Source organism: Brachyhypopomus gauderio, chromosome 5, assembly GCF_052324685.1.
Source record: "Brachyhypopomus gauderio isolate BG-103 chromosome 5, BGAUD_0.2, whole genome shotgun sequence".
Classification (NCBI taxonomy): domain Eukaryota; kingdom Metazoa; phylum Chordata; class Actinopteri; order Gymnotiformes; family Hypopomidae; genus Brachyhypopomus; species Brachyhypopomus gauderio.
Genome location: NC_135215.1, coordinates 34,567,646 through 34,594,329, shown reverse-complemented (window position 1 = coordinate 34,594,329; position 26,684 = coordinate 34,567,646). Strand labels below are relative to the sequence as shown.

Genomic DNA, 26,684 nt, shown 5'->3' with positions numbered 1-26,684 from the left:
CCCTGCAGGAGACAGCCAGCAGGTGGGGGTGATGGGTGACATCCGCCACTGGACTAGGGGAGTGGACCGGTACGGAATTATATGCCTCTGTGCAGACTCCATGTAGATCAATTTAATGTTTGAAACGTGTTGTTAACTGAATTAGGGCATATGTGTTTGATTTAGTCTCGTTGTGGCGTTAGTTTAATTAGCGTTTATGTCGTATTTGTATTTCAGTTATTTTTACCCGTCATAGTATTCTCTCTGTTTTTACTATCGTTACTGTAAATAAAAGAGTATAGACGTCGTTTCCGAGTCTTTCTTCGCCGCGGATGATACAGTATTTAGACGAGGTCAATGTAAAAACACACTTTTGTGTCGAGCACGGTTCAATAATCTATGTAATCTAGTAGGTTATTTGTGGTTTACACATCAGAGTAAATCTCAGGTGAGAACAGACGTAGTGACGTAGTGAACGTCGTAGTTACTGGAGTATCAACGGAAGTCAACGTGGTTTCCATGTGAACCAATCACACCTTTGGTGCTTTTGTTGATAATCATGGACCTCCCGCCTCCCACGCGCACAAACGCGCGCGAGCACATTTTGGCTAGATGATGATTTAATATTTTAGTTTATCAATAACTGTAAATGAAACTCGTTATGACAGTCTGTGCGTTAACTCTCTCCCTCTCTCCCACTCGCTGACACACACACACACACACACACACACACACACACACACACACAGAGGGATACAGAGAGAGAGAGAGGGAGACAGAGAGAGAGAGGGAGAGAGAGAGAGAGGGAGAGAGAGAAAGAGAGAGAGAGAGAGGGAGAGAGAGAGAGATTGGTGAATCTGGATGGCATTTCACTGGTTTATTATAAGGACGCGCCACTCCGCCCAGCCAGAGAAATAGTGAGTCTGAATGGAGCATGTTGCGCTAAATCCTTTGTTTGTTTGTTTGTTTCTTTCTTTATGCCATTCTGCGAAATTGATTTGATGTTTATATTGTGAAGAGCTGAACTGATCTTCAGTTGGAGTGAAGCGCGTTTATGTCTCACTGAGCTGCAGGTAATAGCGCGTGTATAGGAGACGGGCTGAGTCCGGGTGAGATGTTCCTGTAGGCCACTCGTATCTCAGGTGAAGATCTCTGAATCAGTGCATAGATGAGTCGCCTGCGTTCATCTTCATGAATTCATCTGAATACGACCCTGTTTTATGCGCAAGACGGTTTATTGTCGAGTGTTTGGTGAGGAGGTGATGCTGTTAAAGTTGCTTCTGCTGGAATCTGTAACGTTTTGAAGATTAGACCATACGGCGACCATAACTTCTGTCTTCCTGTAGGTTATAATGCAGATTTAACCACGCAGACAAATCCAGCGGTTACAAAGAGCAATGTGTGGTGAGTAAGGACAACGCTGAATTATATTTTGAATACTTTACATATGGACATAAATATTCAGATCTCCTGGTACGATGAGACAGATGAATGTCCAGAGACGAAGGACTTAGGAGAACAGGCTGATGTTTCACTTTGACTAATATCGCAAAACGGTCCTGGTTCGGAGCGGTTTGTTTCTTTATTTTATTATACCTTATGGCCAATTCGTGTCCCATATATGCAGTGAGGACTCCTTCGCTCTTTTGTCAGTCACATCCAGTTCTACATTGTGGCAATAGTTTGTGTATTTTGGTCTGAACTAGATCATCATTCTGTAACGCAAAGTAAACGTTTCAGAGCTAAAAACTCTTTCTGGGTTAACATGTTTACCGATTACCAGCTGTTCCCTGTGGGGCATACAGCTCTGTCAGACCCATTGGGTTTCCATGGACTGCTGGTCCACTGGGGTTTTATTATGGTGAACGATCCAGTGCGAGAGGCAGATGTTACAAAAACAGCTTTTATTTTTAGGGTCTGTTTCCGTACAATTGATCTAGTATGGTAATAAATCTCTCTGCTCACCAAAAAAGGAAAGATGGGCATTGTTAGCATTTGATGTCTGGTACACAGTGTCTGTAGAAGTGAGAATTGTGCCTCACAGTTTGCTTGGCGTAAGGAAGCAATTTGATGTAATTTAATAGATTAATTATTAGTAACACCCGTAAAGAATGACAAAATCCAGGCAAAATGAACAAAACTGTGATAAGGGGTAACTTGGATTTATGAAAGTTATACAAGAGGTTTTCTTTTCTAGTGAAACCATTGGGAAATGTCAGAGTTGGTCTGATGTTATGGTGATTCGAAAGAAGAACGTCTCTATAGGTAAGAGGAATGATCATTAACTATGTTGGCTTCACTGTGATGTATATTGATGGAAGGCACCACATTACAGAACATTTGTAAAATTGTGTCACTTGTGGTTGGGTTTTAAAAAAGTACAGTATCCTCTTTCTCTTGGGCAGTTAATTATTTTCAGTGTAAAATGCTTCCAGTGTTTCAACAATACCCATCTTAAGATCAAAACAAAACAAAGGATTAATTCTTGCTTTTATAATTATGAATAGCAGTACAAATGACAGCACTTTTGTTTTCGACTGTGTACCTTAGCTTTAAATGTTAGTCAGATGTGTATCAGACGCTTTAAATGTTAGTCAGATGTGTATCAGACACTCCATGTGTTTCAACTGAGGTCATCTCCTCCCTGGTCCTGTTGCTTAGAAACGTCGATGCCATCCGAGCATCGTTGCTCATGGTTTCTTGACACAAACAAATGAAAACCCCCATAACATACAGCCACATTCTTCATCGATTCTTGACGATTGAGGAACAAATACAATGTGTCACTGAACCCGTGTTTGTTGACCAGTCAGCCTGCCTTTTATAGCATGGTATTCTGTTCTACAGAGATAAGATGGAGCGTTTTGCTCTCACCGGGTTGTTTTTGTGTGACTGTCAATTGAGTGTTTCAACCAGAACATGTATGCATATGTGCTGTGCGTGTGTATTATTGATTGTTTTATTATTATCTTATTTAATTCTTAATTCTTTTGTCTTAATCTTGTTTTAATTTCTATTTGATTTCATTATTTCATTAATTTCTGTTTTCTATTTTCATTCCTTCATTCCTATTCTTTTTCTTGTTTTTCATTTTTATGTATTATATTCTGTGGGCAGTGACCTTCCCAAGGTGATAGACGTTGGGTAGTAATAAGCTTCTTCTCTTCTTGTGTGAAACACTTTGAATTGCCAGTGTGTATGAAAGGTGCTATATAAATAAAGTTGCCTTGCCTTGCTTTGCTTTGTGTATACGTTGTGTATGTGGATATTTACACCATGTACAAGTACCTATGTGAGGTATGTGTGTGCATGTGTATATGTTGTGTATATGTGTATGTGTGTACATTTATAAAACATACAAGTACCGGTGTGAGGTATGTGTGTGCATGTGTATATGTTGTGTATGTGTGTACATTTATAAAACATACAAGTACCGGTGTGAGGTATGTGTGTGCATGTGTATATGTTGTGTATATGTGTGTATGTGTGTACATTTATAAAACATACAAGTACCTATGTGAGGTATGTGTGTGCATGTGTATATGTTGTGTATATGTGTATGTATGTACATTTATAAAACATACAAGTACCGGTGTGAGGTATGTGTGTGCATGTGTATATGTTGTGTATGTGTGTACATTTATAAAACACAAGTAACGGTGTGAGATATGTGTGTGCATGTGTATATGTTGTGTATATGTGTGTATGTGTGTACATTTATAAAACATACAAGTACCGGTGTGAGGTATGTGTGTGCATGTCTGCACATTTCCTTATGCTGTGAGGTAACGAGTAACAGGAATCCATCAATGATGCAGTGACTTGTGCCCTTGTGTAAGCCGCAGATCGTTAAGTAACTCACAGTTCATTCACTGGAATAAGAATGCAGGTTATTCATGTGTGTACCTTGTCAAGCACACATGACCTCTCAAGGTCACATTTTTGTGTGACCGCGGTCTTTATTGAAGGCTTTTTGTTCATGTAGGACAGAGATGGATAGTAGAGTCAAACCTGCAGGTAATGTTCTTCTTGTCTGTGTATCGCTTTCTGTGACTTATTTAGGGTTTGTGAGGAGTGACACTGTGTTGTGTAATGCTTGGAAAAACTGCCTGATTTTACAAATCACTCGAGATTCGCTTGTGTTGCTTTCACAGTATAAACTGAGAGGGCTTCCTGCTAGTGAGTTACTTAATATTTGAATTTCTGCAGGACTAGTGAGGTATCGTCCTCTCTCAGATGCTTAAATAGTTGTCACAAGCTACTGGCAGTTTATTTAAGGAAGTAAATACCTTTTGTAGCTGTAGAAATAGAAGTAAAAAGAATACTCTTCCTGGAGTTGATTTTAATCCTTTAATAATAATGTGGAAAATTCGTGGAATAATGCTGTTCAGTTTTAGTGTTATGAAGTTTGCATCATTTCGTGACTATATTTATATTCCTTGAATAGTGTCTTATATAGGTAGCAATTTGTAATTTGTTTGTTGATCATCTTGTTGACACTAACCAAATGTGTAAACAGAGAAGACTCTCTTGATAAATTATTAACACTTGTTAGCACCTGTTTTGTCAACATTCTATTGTACTGGGTCTTTGCATGAGGTGAGCTGTAATTTGTAATTCAGAAATTATTCATCATTCTTTCACAATGTACATTTGAATTGTACACTTATTTTTTGTTCATTTTTCTGTTTGTTTGTTTGAGTTACTAAATTTTAATTTGAGTGGAGACCAGTTCTTCAGTGGTTAAGGTGGGGTGTGATGGTAAGACAGTAAGGATGGAGTTGGAGTTGCAGATAACGTTTCTGTTAGTAAAGTTACACGGTTACTGGCTGCAGTATGAGTCCTATCTCATTTAGAAAGAGCCATTTTTAAGGTCACACCACGTATGAACTTTTAATAAGGTAAACTGTGAACATGCACATTTATGAATTCTGCATAGTATATTGGGTGCAGAGAGAAACTGACTGAAATTGCTTTGTGTAGCATCATCTCCAGGGGCATATGTGAATATATCAGAAGTCAGCAGCACTAGGTTGAAGTTACAATAGCACTGCAGTAAAATATAACTGCCATTTGTAATTTTTTAAACAGCTCTTTTTTTTATTATGATTTGTTTTACAAAATTAGCTGAAAGAGGGTTACAGAAATGAGAAATAACAAACAACAAATCTTGACCCATAGCTCTAAGAGCTATATATATATTTTTACAAATGAGCATTAAAACATTTGGGAGCACACTTTAAACAAATCAAACTATAAAAACTTGTACCTTGGCAGGAACATAAGGCACCTGTTACGTTTAGCTCCGCCCTCCACCCCTGTCTTGTGTCATTTACCCTAGTCCTGCCTTGTTTCTATGGTTTCCCCATTGTCTGTCACGCCCCTGTACCTTGTGTCCCTGCCCCTGTGTTATTGGTACTACCTGTGTCGTTTGTGTCCATGTACTTAATCCCCACAGTTTCTTCCCTTGTTTGTCGTTGCTACATCCTGCTCTAGATCGTGTCGTGGTATGTGTTTGTTTTCCCTGTTGCCCTGGCTCACGTATACGTCTTGCGTGTTCCTAGATCTCCCCGTTAGTCTTGCATCTAAGTGGCTGGTTTCTGTCTGCATGTTCGTTCTTTGTTAACCCGTCTCCTGGTTGTTCCCGTGTTTTGTGCTTTACATTGTTTCTTTAGTTTTCCAGTTCGTCTGTTCCCTGTCCATTTCACGTCATGCATAGTTTATATATCGTTGTTTAGTGTGTCTTTTGTCGTAGTAGTGTTTCTGTTCTCTGCCGTGTTTTAATAGTACTATGTTGGTTGTCTCCAGTATTGTGTATGTTTTCCCCTTACACTTGGTTTTTCGTATTGTTTGGTTAATTGTCTTGTTTATTTAATAAACCATTCATCTCCCACACTTGCATCCCGCCTGCCTAGTAAACCATTACAGCACCCAAATGCCCCAACAAAAACCCCTTAAACAAAGGCATATAAAGAATATACATATAGGCTACATGCCTACACATACTGTATATTCACACATACAGTACATACACACATATACGTACACAGGCCCACCCACACAGACACATGCCTATGCATACATAACACATATACATACATGCATACATATAAACATATAATGTGCCCCTCTAACGTTTACTCTGGGATAATGTTACATCCCTTAATGTACCCAAGGACAGGTAGCCGTGGTTTATTAAACGTCTGGAGAGTTCCTGTAATAGCAAATCTTTTCCATACTAATGTTGCTTAACATCTCCTGGAGCCACCTGTTGTGGGAAGGGGGAGAATAAAGTTTTCACTTCAAAAGAATAGCTCGCCTAGCTAGCAATGTCCCAAAGGCGATTGCACACAGTCTCTGGAATACAAGGGTCAGGGCGAATCCCAAACAGGCCTGTAATTGGATTTTGATCCAGTTGGACTTCCAGGGTGTGACAAAAGTATTTGCTCAACTTCCTTCACTCACATATGATCTTAAGTGACATCCCATTCCTAATCCATAGGGTTCAATTTGACGTTGGTCCACCCTTTGCAGCTAGAACAGCTTCAACTCTTCTGGGAATGCTGTCCACATGGTGTTAGGAATGTTTATGGGGATTTTTGACCATTCTTCCAGAAGCGCATTTGTGAGGTCACATGCTGACGTTGGACGAAAAGGCCTGGCTCTCAGTCTCTGCTCTAATTCATCAAGTTCTATCTGGTTGAGGTCAGGACTCTGTGCAGGCCAGTCAAGTTCATCCACACCAGACTCTGCCATCCATGTCTTTATGGACCTTTGTGCACTGGTGCACAGTCATGTTGGAAGAGGAAGGGGCCAGCTCCAAACTGTTCCCACAAAGTTGGGAACATGGAATTGTCCAAAATGTCTTGGTATGCTGAAGCATTCAGAGTTCCTTTCACTGGAACTAAGAGGTCAAGCCCAGCTCCTGAAAAACAACCCCACATCATAATCCCCCCTCCATCAAACTTTACACTTGGCACAATGCAGTCAGACAAGTAGCATTCTCCTGGCAACCACCAAACCCAGACTCGTCCATCAGACTGCCAGATGGAGAAGCGCGATTCGTCACTCTATAGAATGCACCTCCACTGCTTTAGAGTCCAGTGGCGGTATGCTTTACACCACTGCATCCGAAGCTTTGCACTGCACTTGGTGACGTATGGCTTGTATGCAGCTGCTCGACCAAGGAAACCAACTCCTTTAAGCTCTCTGCGCACAGTTCTTGAGCTAATCTGAAGGCCACATGAAGTTTGCATGTCTGTAGTGATTGACTCTGCAGAAAGTTGGCGACCTCTTCACACTATGCGCTTCAGCATCCGCTGACCTGCTCCGTCAGTTTACGTGGCCGACCACTTCATGGCTGAGCTGCTGTCGTTCCCAAACACTCATTAGTGTATACAACATACAAAGTCATTAATTGTTGTAATACCTTTCTCTTTCCAACTATGAAAAGCTGAGTCTGTGGTAGCTGGGAGGAATTGGCAGTTGTGGGGACACAGATTGCACTATTATGAAGATCAAGAGCCTTCCTGAACTGGATCCAAATTTTGATCGAATTCCGAGCAACTGGATTGGCAGGGAGGAATTTGGCAGGTACCAGGAGCGATGAACAAATTAAGGATTGAAGGGGCCATTTGTAATTTAAGCATGTGGAAGCATGATGTAACTTCCTTCATGATACAAAATGATGAAACATAACCACAATGTGACCTCGTTTTGTTAAATATGGAATGATGGTGAAAACTTACTTCTAGGTTTATAGGTATAGTTGCCATTATAGTCAGATTTAAATGCATGAGGGATTTAACCAAAAACAAAGGAACATATGTACAAACTACAGGAATGTAAAACAAAGGAACATGTACAAACTACAGGAATGTAAAACAGGAACATATGTACAAACTACAGGGATGTAAATCAAAGGAACATATGTACAAACTACAGGAATGTAAAACAAAGGAACATATGTACAAACTACAGGAATGTAAAACAAATGAACATATGTAAAAACATATCCAACAGACATGGACACCTTAATAGACAATAACCAACCAGGGAACTAACAAAACACAGGGATTAATAAAGGCAGCCCTTAACAAGGAATAACTAAGGAATACTATACTAAGGAAATACTAAGGAAAACTAAGGTGAGTTGTTTTACTCACTTAAAACTCAACTGACATCTACATCAAGTGATTTTTGTCAGCAGAGACATATGTAGAGCTTAACTTAACATTTTATTATTGTCGCTCATAAAAACATGTGTTTGACAATTTTTACTTGTTCTTGTAGGAGAATCTTTTACATTGCTAAAAGCATGTAGAGTGTGTAGGACTAGATATTTCCACATGCAGCTGTTACATGATTAGATGTGATCTTATCTTGTAATTAACATTAGCCCTCTGGATTCTACATTCATGACTGGGGATAATGAGATTGTATCTATTACTCATTCAGGCAAATGATGGCAAATGTTCCTTACATTCCAAAGTGATCACTGAACTGTTCAGGACATATTTATGGAATTTGATGCCTAAGAGAAATGTAGGTCTTGTACGATTAGCTTTAGTGATCACCTGAGGTGCTTTTCGATGGAAATTCTACGGTACTGCTCAGGAGTACTTTATTTACTGATTAATTCACGAACCTTGTCTGTACTGTATAAGAATGACAGTGCAGAAAGGCAATGGCACAGAGATGGCTGTGGATGTTAGTTCTATGGAGAGGAAGCTGGAACCTGCGCTCCAAAGCGCCCGGACAAGGTAGACATGTCAGGCCAGGGCTTGTGGGGGTGGGAGTCAGTGGGGGTTGCACACCGGGTTGGTAGAAGCTGACATATAGATCTCAACAAATGTTCCCTCATGCAACCAGTACCTGCTAGCATCCATCCTGTCTGCATCATGTCCGAGATTATTAACCAGGATTCCTCATAATTATTCTTGTTCCTTTTTTTCATTTTTATCTTGTCTTTGAGTACATCATGCTGATTGGGGGAGATTTGAAGAAAAAGGAAAATAAAAACAATCAAACAAAAAAGAATAGTCATTGTTGATGACTGTGGGGTTTTGTGTGGGAATTACATACCTTTTTAAGTGCTGTACTGGAATTTAAAGCCGCAAACAGAAGCTGATAGTAGAATATTGAACTTATTGAATTTAAAGCCGCAAACAGAAGCTGATAGTAGAATATTGAACTTATTGAATTTAAAGCCGCAAACAGAAGCTGATAGTAGAATATTGAACTTATTGAATTTCTTGGTTTTACCTCAGCAAACTGCAACATGTGACTGAATTAGGTAAAATATTGATAAAGTGAAAATATACTCCACCTGCATACAAACCACCTACCTATATGGAATTGGGTTAGGAGGTAAAAAACGAGACTAGTCACTTTACCCTAAGTGGTAGGGACTTTTTTAAAGATGCTTTGGGTTGTTTCTTGAAGATGTTTTCTTGAAACTTTAATTTAAAAGCCATTTTTCAAACACTTTTCTCTTAGAGGAGGAACGCCATGTTAGAGCCAATGACCGTGGTTACAATGAGAGATTCAGTTATGCTGTAAGTATTTTGCTGCTGACAGTAAAGATCCTTCTTATAAAACGTATTGTTGCTATCAGAGGACAATTAGAATAGTTTAGGTAGATATACTGTAATTAATAATACATAGATATTTTTGAAATTGTTATCTTCCTATTATAGCCTATATGATTGATATTGTTGTTAAAATGTAATGCCACTCAGTGTTATCATTTTTCCTCAGGATAATCACATCAAGACAGCAAAGTATAACTTCTACACCTTTCTACCCATTAACTTGTTTGAGCAGTTTCAACGGTTTGCCAATGCTTACTTCTTAGTGCTTCTGATTCTACAGGTAAATCTGGGGGGGGGGGGGGGGGTTGTAAGGTCTTTTTATTTATTTATTTATTTTTGTAAGGGGTTGTAAGCAGGGCTTAATTTGAGCCGGATCCTGCCGGAACAGGATCCGGGAACTGTTAAATTTTGAAGCGTGCGTTCCGGTAACTGTCTGCCTCGATCCGGTAACATTTAATGTTGTCCGCTGGGTTGCCAACTCTCACGCATTGCGTGAGTTACTAGTTCGCTAGCTCTGGCGCCAACCACCGGCGTTCGCCACCCCCCCCCGCTCAACAATTTACGTTCGCACCCCCCCCCCCCGCTCAACAAATTACGTTCGCCAACGCCACGCCCCCCCCTCGCTCAGGTTACAATGCGTTCCGGCAACGTTTGATTTACAAATTAAGCCCTGGTTGTAAGGTCTTACGTTACGTTATGTTATTTGTGTTGCTGTTATTATCAGTCCCACCAGGAGACACATTCAATAATATAGTTCAGTGTTTCCCCTGCTTGAACCTTTCAGACTCTGTTCAGGAATTAATAATTAAGATTAATGATTTGGGTTAGATGCATGAAATTTGAATTATGAAATGTAAACAAAACCCCCCATGACTGGAATTCATAATTGCTGAATTGTTGTTGAAAAGAGTTGAAATGATTGTTATTGAAAATGTCTGAAATGAAATGAAGTTGTAAGGATTTTGATTCTCTGTTTATAGTTGATCCCTGAGATCTCCTCCCTGTCCTGGTTCACCACCATTGTGCCTTTGGCTTTGGTATTGACTATCACCGCTGTGAAGGATGCTACTGATGATTATGTGAGCACTGGTCACTTGCTTGGAAGTTGATGTATGTAAAAGCTTGTATTTACCCAGGGAAAGTGTCTGGACAAAATAAAATAATTAGAAAATAAATAGAAAAGAGCACTGTGAGCTTGTAAAATTTTATGATATGAAACTGTCCAAACTCTTGATAAAAATCCCCAAAATGTTAATAATAACAAACAGCCAAACATTGACTGTTGTAAATGACTAGGGAAGCTACTTCACCATTTATCTCCATAGACAGTAGTATCTTCTCATTGTATCTCTTTCTCTAATTAGCGTTGCAATTGTACTTTGTTTTTCAGTTTCGACATAAAAGTGACCAACAAGTTAACTCTCGCCAGTCTCAGGTACTCAGCAAGGGAAAGTAAGTCATCTTTTTCATTCTGTTTTTATGTTATCACTGCAGCTTTTACAAGACACGAAAAAAAACATTATAGAGTTCTAAAAATTGTTCATACCTCTTGTTTCTGCAGGATGCAAAATGAGAAATGGAAGAATGTTAGAGTTGGTGATATCGTAAAACTCGAGAACAACCAGTTTGTTGCTGTAAGTTTCAGTCCTTCAGACATTCGAGGGTGCTACAAGGTATAATGTAAAGAATTAGAAATTACTATAGTGCTCAATATGAAATAGAAGTGTTCGATATTAAATAGAAAGGGGATTCAAGTCAGGGTTTAGTAGTATTGTATCATATATATGTGCTTCAGTAGCTGCACCATATGAACTGAAGAGACTCTACAGTAGTGCTCTTGCTAAGCCTTGAAGGCATACATACCTGATTGTGTCTACTCTCTCTTGCCCTCTGTGTGGACTCTCCAGGCCGACCTGCTCCTGCTGTCCAGCAGTGAGCCTTATGGGCTGTGTTATATCGAAACAGCAGAGTTAGATGGGTAAGGCCAAGCCCGTGTGACTCATATCAGATGTCAGCATCAATTTCAGATGCCAAATGGAAGACTAAACTTGGGCTCTTGCATGTATGAGATGGGAAAGTTAAATTGATTTAAGTGAATTAACATTTTATATGTACATTTACATTTACCATGGAATTTATATTGAATTCATTATGCATCTGTGTAATATGCTCTCAGTGGTCGATGGGATAAAAAAAAAAATGCTTGTCTCTGGAATTTGCTTGTAACAGGGAGACGAATCTTAAAGTGCGCCAGGCCTTGACTGTAACCGCAGAACTTGGAGCAGATATTGTCAAGCTTGCAGAGTTCAATGGTAAAACTGCTTCAAAAATATGAGTAGTACACTGTTATCACACATCCACAAAACTCTCTCTCTCTCTCGCTCTCTCTCTCTCTCTCTCTCTCTCTCTCTCGCTCTCTCTCTCTCATATACACATACTGTCTTGTAGTTACATTGTGGTGTTTAAGTGTTCCCTTTTTTTGAGCAGTATATAGGCCTATATGATGATTTGCTAATTTTGCTGATTTGTAACCTTGGTGAGTCTGAAGAAGCTAAGCTATAGCAATCAGCTTCTGAAGTGTCCTTGAGTTTGGAAATGAAGCAAACGTCTATCTGTTGTTTTGCTATCTGCTATCTACAGCTTTTAGAGTAGTTGCTATGACTAGTGAAGGCACTAGTGCTATTTTGTGTATTTGATGCAGGGTTTTATTGATACTTTGCTACAATGTTAACAACGCTATCTTCAGTTTGCAGTCTGCACAGATGTTTGTGTGTGTTTGTGTGTGTGTCTGTTGAGTTCTCAAAAGAGCACTAACTCAGCAGATACCACTTGCCGTTGTTCTTAATTTGTATGTCTGTCTATGGTTATTTGTGCTTCTTGGTAAACGTCTAACTTGCAAAACACTAGGTAATGACATTGCCTCCTGTAGTTTAATAGTAGTATGACTACTAGTGTGTGTGTGTGTGCGTATGATTGTTTTATTTTTTGTACACATGCGCAGACATCACAATATGTTATTATGACTACATGCACATAAATTATTTTTGTTCCTTTTTTCATTTTCATTGTACATGCCTTTATCACATTATCTACATGACACATGCACAAAAACACACACGCACACTTTTTTTTCTGGTGGTTTAACATCCAGTGTTTTGTCTTCTTCTTCTGTGTATCAGGAGAGGTTGTATGTGAGCCCCCCAACAATAAACTGGACAGATTCACTGGGACCCTGTACTGGAAGGATAACAAGTATCCTCTGGACAATGAGAGGATGCTGCTGAGAGGTTGTGTTCTCAGGAACACTGAGTGGTGTTTTGGCATGGTCATCTTTGCTGGTACATTTCCTTTTTTGTCATCCCTTTAGTGCACGTAAGCAGATCGGCTTTATTGTAGTCGATTGATTAGCTGTCCTTCTGAGCTGAGCAAAAAAATTGTTCATAACCATTCTGTACTTGGTACCTTATTTATATTTAATGTTTCACGACTATAAATGGCTGGAGGTATGGGCTATTATCTTCCTCCAGACTGGGTTGGTCGTACACGCATTGCACACATTTTAAATTGCTGGTGGTTGCAGGTCCTGACCCTGTTTTGTTATTCTAAGGGCTCCAAACTAAACTGATGCAGAACTGTGGGAGGACAAAATTCAAAAGAACCAGCATTGACAAACTGATGAACACTTTAGTGCTGTGGGTGAGAACGTCTCCTCCTGCCATTTTAATGCTGGCTTTTGTCTGCATGTGGCATTTCAGTTAATCACGCTGTTAGACATGAGGTAATTTTAAGACTGCTGGTGAGAGCTAAAAGCTATTCTTGGGAAGGAGGAAAAAAAAACGAATATTTACAGTAAGAGACGCTACAGGTTTCCTAGGCATGTTGCCGGGAATTCTTTTATTGCAACACAGAGTAGGGAAGGTGCTAACGATGAGGCTTTTGTTTGCAGATTTTTGGATTTCTCATCTGCATGGGGATCATCTTGGCTATTGGGAACACTATCTGGGAGCAGAAGGTGGGGAGACATTTCTGGGCGTACCTGCAGTGGAACGATCTCCTCAGCAGTGCTGTCTTCTCCGGGTTCCTCACGTTCTGGTCTTACGTCATCATCCTTAACACGGTCGTTCCAATCTCTCTTTATGTCAGGTATGAGAGGCGGGTCGCACACACTAAATCACCTTTTACATTATTAGAACTATTAAATAATAATAATTATTATTGCGGTTTTATACAGCGTGGAGGTGCTTCGTCTAGGCCATAGTTACTTCATAAACTGGGACCGGAAAATGTACTACAGTCGTAGAGACACACCAGCTGAGGCTCGAACCACCACGCTGAATGAGGAACTGGGTCAGGTTGAGTTCATCTTCTCAGACAAAACGGGGACTCTTACCCAGAACATTATGATCTTCAGTAAATGCTCCATCAATGGGAAGACCTATGGTAAACATCTGCTTTCAACGTTTTACATAGCTACACACACACACACACCATGCATACATACCGATTTAAGCATTTAAACAATGTTTTTTTATGTACTACATGGTTCATTTATGTGTGTAGGTGATGTTTATGATGATTTTGGACACAAAGTGGACATTACAGAGGTAGGTATCAGAACGCACTTTCAGGCAGGGAACTCCTGAAGGGTTACTGACTCACACCTCATGTACTCACACTTCACATACTCACACTCCCTAGAAAACACCATGTGTGGACTTCTCCTTCAACCCACTGATGGACCGCAGGTTTCGTTTCCATGACAGCAGCCTGGTTGAGGCGATAAAGTTGGAGGAGCCTTTGGTGCAGGACTTCTTCAGATTACTCGCTCTGTGTCACACCGTCATGCCTGAGGAGCGGAGTGAAGGTAAACTGTGAAAGCAAAAGTGTGGTTTGTCATCTCATTGGCTCCGCATACTTTATTTGTGTTTGTCTGTTTTGCCTATTGCCTTGAAGTAAGATCTAGTATAAACAAGGACAGGACAGGTGTGTGTGACGGTGGTTTCTACCTCTCTCCTCCGTTTGAAACCTCTTCCAGGAGAGTTGATCTACCAGGCTCAGTCTCCAGATGAAGGAGCTCTGGTAACTGCAGCTCGCAATTTTGGCTTTGTATTTCGTGCCAGAACCCCAGAGACCATTACTCTGTATGAGATGGGCCAGCCCACCACCTACCAGCTCCTGGCCATATTGGACTTTAACAATGTCCGGAAGCGAATGAGTGTCATTGGTGAGGCCTGCTTGATTTATCTCTGTGCTCTACAGCATGTTCATTCATTAGAGGTGCTCACCGTGTTGGTGAAATATTCATGTTCAGTGCTTGACATGTTCTGATTAGGGTTCAGTGTGCTGTGACCGGATTAAATGACACCGGTTGGTCTTTTTTCTGCAGTGAGGGATCCATTGGGAAAACTGAAGCTGTACTCTAAAGGTGCAGACACAATACTCTTCGACAGACTCGACCCGTCCAACGAAGAGCTCATGGACACTACCTCAGAGCACCTTAATGTGAGCTACACCTTTCCTTCATCCACCTCGCCGACACTGTCTGGCTGACCCATCGGCCATTGAACAGTGCATTCACACTGCGTTTCTCATCAAACTGAGCAGGCTAGAAATAGATGTCTTATTAGGCTAAACGCGGTCATGTCTGTTATTACCAATTCTGTCAGCCTTCTCTTATTTATTATATTCTGTGGTTTCACAAAGACCAATCAGCTGCACAGGTGAGTCTATATTTAACACTGGATGTGAGTTATATTCTATGGAGGCCATAAAACAGGAAATAACTTGGGGAAATATTGCATTTATTTATTTATCTAACAAAAGGAAAAATCATTAAAGGAATTCAGTACATTAAAACTATGTCAAGGTCACTTACCAAAGCTTTGAAGTCGTTATGTAATTTGTGGTGTGACTGCACGACTTCCATCCTTCTACATGAAGGATCTGGACTGGTGTCTTTGTTGTAGGAGTTTGCGGGTGAGGGTTTGAGGACGTTGGCCCTGGCGTATAAAGATCTGGATGAAGACATGTTTGATGAGTGGATGAAGAAGATCTTGTTTGCCAGCACAGTGCTGGAGAACAGAGAGGAGAGACTAGGGGCTCTGTACGAGGAGATTGAGCAGGGCCTGATGGTGAGAACACACGTGTGTGTGTGTGTGTGTGTGTGTGTGTGTGTGTGTGTGTGTGTGTGTGTGTGTGTGTGTGTGTGTGTGTGTGTGTGTGTGTGTGTGTGTGTGTGTGTGTGCATAGTGCAGTGCGTGGGTATGCAAATGTGTGTGTGTGTCTTCAGTACAGTTCAATCAACAGTACAGTAGACTAAATACATAAATTAAACACCTGGGTATGTGGGAATAGGATTCTTGTCTGTATCTTTCTGAAGCTTCTTGGTGCCACTGCAATAGAGGACAAGCTGCAGGAAGGTGTTCCAGACACTATTAGCTGCTTGAGCCTGGCCAATATCAAAATCTGGGTCCTCACTGGAGACAAACTAGGTGAGGGGCAACACTGGAGCACATGCATTCAGTATTTCATGCCAATACATAGAAATTCAATATCTCATGCAATGAAATTCAATATTTCTTTAGGCATATCAGGCTTGGAACAGCCAGCGATTTAGTGCAGTCAGTATCTTGTGTGTTTGCAGAGACAGCAATGAACATTGGCTACTCCTGTAACATGCTGAGAGACGACATGAACGAGGTGTTCATAATCTCAGGTTACACCACACTCGAGGTTCAGCAGGAGCTCAAGTAACTATTTACATTCAGTTCATCATTCTGAATGTCAATAACCAATATTCACATGCGGCTCACTTTGGTCACATTTCCATTCAGGTGATTTTTAACAATAAATGCTCTTTAAATTGCTCTTTAAAAAGCTTATAGAAATATTTGTTGGTATAAGTCATGCTTGGACCCACATTTTCCTTTTCCATTACCTATATTCACATATATTTTACACACTGGATCAATTTTCATTTAAAAAATCACTTGAAACAGATTATGGAAACAGATTATTGGATTGTATTCACATCACTGCATTAAAAATGAATACTTCAGTTCTATTGCATATATCAAGTTTAATGTTGTATCACAGCCCCAGGTGACTGCTCACTAATGGATGACATCATTTGTTGTCTTTTATCTGTTACCAGCTGAGTCAGAGAAACACAAATGGCAAGAAAATGGTTTGCTTACTGCAGTCAGAATTTTTTGAAGGTTGAGGGCACAGGTTCTGTGATGCTCATTTAAAAACATGAAACCCTGTTCCCATCCACTGTTATTCATTAATTTCTCTCAGGCACTGAACATTCTGTGGTGGTACTGAATACATTTATTTCATTTTGTTGTTCTGACCTTGGCTGTTTTCCCTTGCTCAGAAATGCCAAAGAGAGAATCGTTGGTCCCAGCAGAGAGAAGTTCAGCGGCGGGCAAGATACAGAGAAGCCAGATATGTATGCCAGTGACTCAGTATTTGAGGAAACCATAATTGCAGAATATGCTTTGGTCATTAATGGTCACAGTTTGGTAAGTCAAGAAGCCAGTTTTTCATAACACGAGATGCAATGTGCTGCTTTTTATGACATAATATATATAATGATGAAACGTTTTTTGGAAATGTCTAATTTAGTATGAACTCCTCATGGGAAAATGCAAGACACCCATCCATGTACATCATCTATGTTAGATTACCTTGGATTGGTCTTTAGTTTCTCAAGAACTGCATATCAGGATTTAGCATCTCCGTGGTTTTAAACACCGTGTTTTAGCACTAATATGGTTTTAAAGTGACCTAGCCATCACTGACCGTGTGCTAAAAAAAAGCTTACTCATTGCGTGCAGGGGTGGAAAGTAACTAATTACATTTACTCACATTACTGTAATTGAGTACTTTTTATGAGTAATTTGTAATTTTCTTAGTAGTTTTTGAAATATGTAATTTTTACTTTTACTTGAGTACATTTTGACCCAAGTAGTTTTACTTCACTACATTTGAACACCCTCACATTACTGAGTAAAAAAATATTGATGGTGAAAAATTAAATGCGGGCAGAAATTTAAACTTCTGAGTCCCAGAACTGAAGGCCAATTGCGTGGCCTTGCCTTGCGCGCGCCCTTTCCATTGTTTCATAATCAGGTCGTAATCTGGTGCAGTTTTTTTCCAAAAAGAAAAATTTATCTACCTTTAAATCTTCTATCTATCAGGTTCTGTGGAATCCTGGGGACATTTTATTGTGAAAAGTGGAATCCTGTGGGCACTGTATTTTGAATAGTTGGATCCTGTGAGCGTTTTAAATAGTGGAATCCTGTGCGCATTTTGTTTTATTTTGAGATGTGGGATCCTGTGGTCATTTTATATTTTATTTTGAGTTGTGGCAACCTGTGGGCATTTTATTGTGAATAGTGGGATCCGGTGGCCACTGTATTTTGAATAGTTGGATCCTGTGAGCATTTTATTGTGAGTAGTGGAATCCTGTTGCATTTTAGTTTGATTTGTGGCATCTTGTGGGCACTTAATTTTGTGTGCATTTTGTTTTTTGAACAATTTGTAATTTAAATTTCTTATCATAGTGTTGTCCGTTGGACAATAGGACTGAAGATTGTTTGCACTTTATGGTACAGGTTGTGACTGTCCTTGTGCTGTGAGGATGTATGTTCCTGAGCCCAGCTGATCTTTTTGCAAGTGTGGATGTGCACTTAAATACGCTTTGAAATCGATTAAAACAACTTGTGCTGAATTTGGTTCATGATTCCTCCATGCATTAAATGACTAAAAGTAACCAAGTAACTTTTACTCAAATTACATTTTAAATGAAGTAATTTTGTACTTTTACTTGAGTATATTTTGAGATGGGTAATTTTACTTTTACTCTGAGTAGATTTTAGGCAAAGTAATGATACTTTTACTCAATTACAATTTTTCAGTACTCTTTCCACCTCTGATTGCATGTGACCCCTGACCCCCCTGACCTCCCTCTGTAGGCCCATGCCCTGGAAGCAGACCTGGAGCACATCCTTCTGGACGTGGCATGCCTCTGTAAGACTGTGATCTGCTGTAGGGTCACTCCTCTGCAGAAAGCGCAGGTGGTAGATCTGGTCAAGAGACACAAGAGAGCCGTCACACTGGCCATCGGGGATGGAGCCAATGACGTCAGTATGATCAAGAGTAAGACTCTGATAATGTCTATGGTTATGTCATTAGAAATTAACCTTGCATGAACTCTATAGCAACTGTCTGATATCAAACTATTATTCTCTTTTCGTGTGTTTATTAGATTTTGTCACTGTTAACAGTTTGCAGTTATTTCCATACTACACTGACTATGTGGAACATTTAAGATCACCATGAACAATTTTATAAAATAAACACAGTCCTGTGTTGAATAACACTGAATTTATAGGTGTCAGAGGTGTTATATGTTGACTCTAAAGGCTGTCTGAGTCTGTCGTAGATGTATGTAATGGTATATACTGAACCTCTGCTCTACCTAGCGGCCCACATCGGTGTTGGTATCAGTGGGCAAGAAGGAATGCAGGCTGTATTGTCATCCGACTACTCCTTTGCACAATTCCGCTACCTACAGCGCCTCCTGCTGGTCCATGGCAGGTGGTCCTACCATCGCATGTGCAATTTCCTCTGCTATTTCTTTTACAAGAACTTTGCCTTCACACTTGTGCATTTCTGGTTCGGGTTTCTGTGTGGTTTCTCTGCTCAGGTAAGCACCTAATTACCTTAAACAACCATCTTTATATATCACACACACACACACACACACACACAATTTGCAGTAGAAACACAGAACATATCAATGTCTAATTTTGGTTCTTTATTATGTTGATTATCATCTTTAATCATTTGTTCTTTGTGTCTTGTCAAAGACGGTGTATGACCAGTGGTTCATCACCTTGTTCAACATAGTCTACACATCTTTGCCCGTTCTTGCGGTGGGCCTGTTTGACCAGGTGTGAAGAACACCTCCACGCGTACACACACTCCTTCTATTTGAACAAGCAGAAACCATAAAGCAAAAAGTCTTCCTGTTTCTGACCAGGATGTGAATGAGCAGTATAGCATGCGCTATCCCAGCCTGTACAAGCCGGGCCAGCTGAATCTCCTGTTCAACAAGCGCAAGTTCTTCGCCTGCGCGCTACAGGGAGTCTGCACCTCCTTCGTCCTGTTCTTCGTCCCGTACGGAGCCTTCTCGTGCGCTGTGCGGGATGACGGCACTCACATATCTGACCAGCAATCCTTTGCTGTCACGATAGCAACCTCTCTGGTCATTGTAGTTAGCGTCCAGGTAACTGTGTTTGTTTTTAATTAACTTTTTTTCAAAATATAGAATTGCTCAGTTGTTGAACACCACACTGTGTTTGTTCTATCCATGTTTCATTTATATTAGTTTTATTTGATAAATCATTTGATCTTTAACAATATATTCTATGTTGTTATTGAATAATAGTATAATAGTAGTAAGTAATCCTGGAGCTTATGAGGTTTAAGATATCTATTAGTCCTACATCTATTGTAGAGGGCTTCTGAAAGTCATAAAAAGTAGTTACTTAGCTATGCTCTTTACATGTATTGTTTCTGATTTCATTGTAAAAATTGTTATTGTTTCAGATTGGTCTGGATACAAATTTTTGGACTGCTGTGAACCACTTCTTTATATGGGGCAGTCTGGCCATCTACTTTGCTATATTGTTTGCAATGAACAGTGATGGCATCTTTAGGATTTTTCCAAGCCAGTTCCCTTTTGTTGGTAAGTGTGACATAAGACACTAGGCTGATGGAATTCTATTATTATTTCCACATTTATATCAATAGCCTGCATTGACTGGAGCCTGCTGAAGGCATATGTTATGTATTGGGCATGTTTTAATCTAGGCACTGCTAGGAACACTCTGAATGAGAAGACTGTGTGGTTGGTTATTCTCCTCACCACTGTGGTGTGTACAATGCCAGTAGTGGCCATTCGCTTCCTCAGGACAGAACTTCAACCTACACAGACTGACAAAGCAAGTATACTCACATCACATCACATATACTGATTATACTGATGTACACTGACATCACATCACTTGACGGAGTATTCGTGCGTTAGCGAAGCTCCCGTGCGCGTGTGAGGTAGACTTTAAATGTGCTTTCACTTTATTTCAGACATCTATTAAAGGGATTTGAGTTATGTTTATTTTCCACACGTTCTTAAGGCTCTTGTCTATTTTTACTGGTGCAGTGGAACACACAGGTAAGATAAATAAAGGTAAATAATAACCAAGCACTCCGCTGTGGTGTGTAGGTGCGCTTGCTTCAGCAGGCCAGCAGGAGGCAGGGTCCGCAGGAGCAGAACCTGAGACAGGTACGGAGGACCAGCTCCCGCCGCTCGGCCTACGCCTTCGCCCACCAGCAGGGGTACGGCGAGCTCATCACCTCTGGCAAGAACATGAAGGTCCACGTGACGTCCACCTCCACCTTCTCTGCCTCGTCTCCCAGGAGAACCCACACCAGTAGCGGTTCGATGGAGAACGTGCTGGGGCCGGAAGGAGACGCCCACAGCGTGGTAGCTGCAGCTGAGACACCGAAACCCGGGGTCACAGGTCATACCAGGCTGGGTGGCGGGAATGTGCCCAGCCTAGACGCTCCGAACACAGACTAATCTGGCGCACAATACGGTGTAACGTGGAGGTTGAGGGATTTCTCTTTGGTCATGTCCAGATTAAGCAGGGATTAGCACCTCCGTGTGCAGAATGTCACAGTACGACAGAGGAGGACCACAGGACTCCTGGTCCTCACGACTGTGGACGTATGAGTCATATCTCACTGCTGTGTAGCTCTGAGGAGATCTGTTAAGTGGGGGAGATCCAAGGACATACGTAGACACAAGTGTCAGCGAGGAGACCAGCATCACCCAGGACAGTCTCCCAGACACCATAATGAAGCACAGAGAAGATCCCTCACTTTCCTGTCCTGATTCCCCCTTTCAAATGCACTCTGTCCTCCTGGTGCGGCTCCATTTAACTGTGGCTCACTGGCTCCAAAGATGTGTTCTTTCCCCACTACATTTAGTTTTGATTGATTTTTATCTCCCCAGTGTACTGAGGCCGACATGCAAATGCATAAGTTTTACTTCAGAAAGCCAACTTTTTGGACAATTTTTGGAGTAAAAAATATTGGTATGCTTCCAATATGTTGCCGAGTCTGCAAGTTAATTGTGTGCACAAATTCAATGCAATTGTCGGAGCTACTGGTAATATCAAGCAAACTGAAATCCTCTCAGGAGATATACTACTCATGGTTAGCTTCAGAATTACAGACAATTAAGGCCACCAAATGTTTTATCAGATGCTCATAGTCTCACAGCCAGTACAGGAAGAAATATTTTTATCACAGGTCCTCTTGAAACAATAATACCTCTGCTTAAAATACTGAAACTTTAATCAACAGTCTGCTGTATTACTTGATTTGAATCCGTTTTTGTAAATGTATTACATTATTTGACATACATCAAACATAAATGTTTGCACATGTAGCTTAAAGATCTATTGTACCAATGTTAGTAAACAGAATGTACTCATAACGCCAATAGTAATTTGCAGTAAAATGTATAATAGACATTTCAGAATAGACCCATATAGATTGCTTGTAACTAGACTTTAACACAGCATCAGCACCCGATTCTGGTTCTGCCAATAAGAACTGCTTCACCCTACTCATATTTTACTCTACATTTACATGTTTTCTAGTGTGTGTGTGTATTGTTGTCAGCGTCAGGGTTGTACGCAGACCACTGAATGGACAAAACAACAAATGTCTGGAGCAGCAGAGGACGGATGTTGTGGCTACCCCACTACCCTACTACCCCACTACCCCACTACCCCACTGTGCCTTTCATTCGTCCTCTGCAGACAGATGAAAGTTCAACACGATAACTATAACTATGGCTGTCTACGTTAAGGTCTAAAAATTGGGCATTTCACTGTCCTTTTGTAAAAGGAAAATTTTGTGCCTTTTTCCTTTTAGTAAAGGAAGTATATTTTGAAGTTTGTTTGGTTTTTCTGTGAAAACAAAGACGTTTTTGATGCAAACACTCCTTGTTCTTGTTATGTTACAGTGAGATATAAAGTTATGTTTTCTATTTTTAAAAATCTGAAATCTTACAGGGGATTTGTGCAACATAGTTTGTCTTTTGAAGATTCAGTTCATGCCTCATTTAATTTAACCTCATGTTGTATGAATGTATGAGAAAATATTGTCAATGAAAACCATACACATTATTGGAATTATCTTTTTGTTTATTTATTTGTTTGGGGGCTTTTTGGTATGCATGGGTTTTATACAATTTATTGTACTTTTTATATGATGCATAAAATGGTCATTAATTTACCTAATCTGTTTTTGTTATACTGGACCCTGGTAACATCTGTTTGCCTTAGTTACAGCATGACTGCATGCATTTGGCCTGACATGCGGAATTTGCATACAATGACGCTATTCCTGAGAATGATATTTTGAGAGTCCTGCATTGCTGAAGTATCGTAGCAACCAACCAGTAGCTTAGCGCTACGATGCTTTTCAATGCTGGAGATTATAACTATAAATGATAAACATCAACAGAAGACCCGATCTTTAATTGAAGGAAACGATCAAAAAATCATGACGATTTTATTATCTTTCAGTATAAAATGATTCAGCACAAATAATGAAAAAGGCAATATGGATTACATTTTCCCTCATGACTAATGCCCGTAACAATAATATGCATTGCTGTAGCTAAGTGTCCAATGGTCATTATCAGAACTCCCTCAGCTAATCTAATAATCTCCCTTGTGTTTTATTCCTCTGTGAAAATGGTGGCCCCTCCCCCTGGCCTTGTTGTAAAAAGGCTCTGCTTTAACAGAGCAGCTCGCCGAGCATCGGGCTTGTAGTACTGCTCCTTCACTGTGCGGAGAAAAGAATCCATTCTTTCAACGGGTACCATGGAAACAGTGCAGCCTCCCCATCCAGCACCTGTCAACCTGGACCCAACAGCACCGGCCTGCCTGTGGACAGCAGAGTGAAACATTTAACACCATACAATAAATATACACACACATTATAAAAACCAAGGTCCAATGTTTGACCCAGCTTGACACTGATGTTCAATTAATCTCCTAACTAGAAAGACGCCCCCTCTCTCTCACTCTCTCTCTCACACTCTCACTCACAGGCAAATGTCGACCAGCTGGTCCAGCTCCGGGCAGCTGCACTCATACAGGTCCCTGCAGCTGGCGTGGCTCTGGTTCATCAGCTGGCCCAGCTCTGGGACGGCCGTGGCAGGCGCCGAGTCACACACGGCTTTGAAGCGCAGCACACGGGCGGCCTCGGCGTACACATGCCTGGCCCGCTGGTACAGCTTGAAGTGGCTCACTTCTCACAAACGAGGAGAGAAATACAAGAGGATAAAGCACTTGTTCTACACTGTGTGTGACGGTCTGCATTCGGTGTGTGACACGCTGGTTCTGTTTGCACTCACCATGCTGTGTGTTAGCGCTGAGGATACTGGTAGAGAAATACTCAGCTGTGATTCCCAGAATCTTGCAGACCTCATCTCTGCTGTAGGGCTCAGGGTGAAGGACCTCCTCCACCAATCCTAGCATCTTCTCAAGGCTCAACCCCAGCTCTGTCTGCAGTTCTCCTAGCTTCTGAAGACCAGTCCAGTCCAGACCCCTAACCTTACCCAGTACCTGTGATCACAGCAGGCAATTCAGTCTGGAGTAAATACAACAGATCTCGTCATGTTTATTGGCACAAATTATGATATTTACTGCCAAGATCTTATTATACTGGCAAATACTTTTTATGACATAATACTAACATAACCTCTGAAATAAACTAGGGCCAGTCAATAATGACTTTCATGATTTATTTGTCACTTTATTAGAGACACCATCCTGCACCAGTGGTCAGTTCCTAACCACAGGACCTGTTTTTGTGTGGTGGACAACTCTGTCCCAGCAGAGTGACACTGAACACACAGGCAGGTCGTTCAGGCCCTCCTCACCTTAGTGGCAATCCGGCATTCGACCACCCTGATGTTGAAGTGTGATGAAGCTGCCTTGTTCATCTCTACACAGCTGTTGGCAATTACAAAGACAGCTCCATCTGGAAGCTTCACATCAGTGGCCCGAAGCGGATTAAACTCGATCAGCTTCGCCTTTCAGAGGAATTGTCAAGAAAACAATATGCATTAAACAAAAATAATATAAAGACACCAAAAAATACCAGAATGCCAAGTTTGTAGGTCACCATATAGAATTCAAAAGATAAGACTCACATCTTACAGAATACGTGGGCATAAGAATAAGAATGAAGTACATTACCGTCCCTTCTTCAGCTAGGAAAGATATGGACTGATCCATCCCTCCTCCTTCAGTTCCTATATAGCGTTCACACCTGGCACATGTCTCAGCCAACGTTACCTTACAGAAAAGGAAAAGGCAGAATTTTACATAAATTTCATGCACTTTTATTTTTGTGTGCATGTGGGAGGGCGTTAAAAGTGACATGACAGAGACTGTGATTTACTTTGGAAACAGACTGTTGATTCGCCTCCATTGTGACCAAACCAGCACAGCACACCAGAGCGCTGGAGCTGGACAGCCCCGAGCTGGCAGGTATCGATCCGTCCACGACACACCGAAGCCCAGTTAGAGGAGACAGACTCAGCTGCTCCTAAAACGAAAACGACACACGCCAATCGCTTTGACGTTAGAAATCTGAATGCAAAAATATTTAACGAAGACAGCCTGTCAGTTTGTCTCACCTGTATGCCTTTCACCCCACAAAGAAAATAATAATACCACTGAGGGTTCTCTCTGTCTATGGTGACTTCATTGATAGACGTTGTGAAATCCCTGCAGAACCACAACAAGGGAAATGATTAAGCGTACACAGCGCCACCTTCAGGTGTTGATACGATACACACCGAAAACAGGTTCACTTACTTATATCTGGGGTCCGTGTTGGCCAGATGAATTGTCTGAGAATTGTTCACGGACACAGCTGCGAGGATATTCTGCTCGATGGCCATGGGGAGGACAGCATAGCCACAGTAGTCAATGTGTTCTCCTGAATATGGGGACAAATGTGTCAGTAAGTTTTATATATATATATATATATATATATATATATATATATATATATATATATATATATATATATATATATATATATATATACACACATATATATATATATATATATATATACATACATATACACATACATATATATATATACATATATTAGTGCTGTCAATTCCAGGTGCCGCGATTAAAAGTCCTCACCAGGATTTTGCTCTGGCTTCCTGGATTGTGTTGATTCCACTCATTTTACCTGGATTGCACTAATTAAAAAATCAAGCTTGAGCAGAATCCTGGTGAGGACTTTTATTTCTGAACCTGGATTATACACCTGTGTGTGTGTATATATATATATATATATATATATATATATATATATATATATATATATATATATATATATATATATATATACACTACTTATAAGTTATATATAAGTTATATATAACTTATATATTTTGTTATATATTGTGTAAAGTATTATTATAACCCACCTATCAAATTCACTCTCCCAGGAGCACAGGCGTAGAAGAGAGGGAATTCTTCATATTTTACATGAAACGCCTCTTTCAGTCTCTGTAATCTATAAATGACATATGAAATATGCTTCAATTAAAGAGATTCAATGCATCTATAGCCAGTATGGGAAATGTAGTTATTCGGACAGAACACAACAGAACAAACTCACCTTTGGTCGGCACTGATCAGCACCTTGATATTTGGTGGGTTCTTTTCCATCAGGACACTGATATATTGTACCGTGCACACATTAAAAAGTCTTCTTAACTGCAGTCCATCAGCTGACATTCATATCCGGAACAGTTTATTCCAGAAATACGGAAGCAGAGGACACACTCACTCAAAGCGCGTCGGCAACGCTGCACCCTTCACAGATCTGGGAACAGATCCACTGCGTTCAAACAGCAGCTTATCGCTGTATGAGGAAGTTCACAACTGACCTGGAGCGGACGTGTGGAAACGCGCGTGCCCGCGT

General features: G+C 40.6%; 2 protein-coding genes across 10 annotated transcripts; one reads left to right on the top strand and one right to left on the bottom strand.

The window, feature by feature from the left end:
• The first annotated feature begins 523 nt into the window (after positions 1 to 523).
• On the top strand, positions 524 to 23,436 carry atp8b4 (ATPase phospholipid transporting 8B4). 8 transcript variants are annotated; one of them, XM_077007414.1, is made up of 30 exons: positions 524 to 896; positions 1,053 to 1,230; positions 1,326 to 1,383; positions 2,177 to 2,244; positions 9,478 to 9,536; positions 9,739 to 9,852; positions 10,553 to 10,651; positions 10,963 to 11,024; positions 11,134 to 11,206; positions 11,480 to 11,550; positions 11,802 to 11,884; positions 12,752 to 12,910; positions 13,180 to 13,268; positions 13,519 to 13,715; positions 13,804 to 14,012; positions 14,133 to 14,176; positions 14,271 to 14,436; positions 14,608 to 14,796; positions 14,959 to 15,074; positions 15,539 to 15,703; positions 15,952 to 16,063; positions 16,216 to 16,321; positions 16,951 to 17,098; positions 18,554 to 18,737; positions 19,064 to 19,287; positions 19,451 to 19,534; positions 19,624 to 19,869; positions 20,193 to 20,331; positions 20,457 to 20,587; positions 20,869 to 23,436. In XM_077007414.1, exons 2-30 carry the CDS (start codon positions 1,200 to 1,202, stop codon positions 21,223 to 21,225), a joined length of 3,783 nt encoding a protein of 1,260 aa, XP_076863529.1. In that variant the 5' UTR covers positions 524 to 896; positions 1,053 to 1,199; the 3' UTR covers positions 21,226 to 23,436. The 8 variants fall into 8 exon arrangements, with proteins under 8 accessions (XP_076863529.1, XP_076863528.1, XP_076863527.1 ...); XM_077007413.1 differs by having other exon boundaries at positions 1,047 to 1,230; XM_077007416.1 differs by having other exon boundaries at positions 525 to 896; positions 1,053 to 1,121.
• galk2 (galactokinase 2) lies at positions 23,401 to 26,666 on the bottom strand. 2 transcript variants are annotated; one of them, XM_077007423.1, is made up of 10 exons: positions 26,379 to 26,666; positions 26,185 to 26,273; positions 25,553 to 25,676; positions 25,372 to 25,462; positions 25,134 to 25,280; positions 24,929 to 25,027; positions 24,610 to 24,762; positions 24,082 to 24,292; positions 23,774 to 23,978; positions 23,401 to 23,608 (listed from the first exon to the last, which is right to left on the bottom strand). In XM_077007423.1, the coding sequence occupies exons 1-10, from the start codon at positions 26,495 to 26,497 to the stop codon at positions 23,401 to 23,403; spliced, it is 1,446 nt and encodes a 481-aa protein (XP_076863538.1). In that variant the 5' UTR covers positions 26,498 to 26,666. The 2 variants fall into 2 exon arrangements, with proteins under 2 accessions (XP_076863538.1, XP_076863539.1); XM_077007424.1 differs by having other exon boundaries at positions 23,774 to 23,975; positions 26,379 to 26,662.
• Between the last annotated feature and the right edge of the window lie 18 nt (positions 26,667 to 26,684).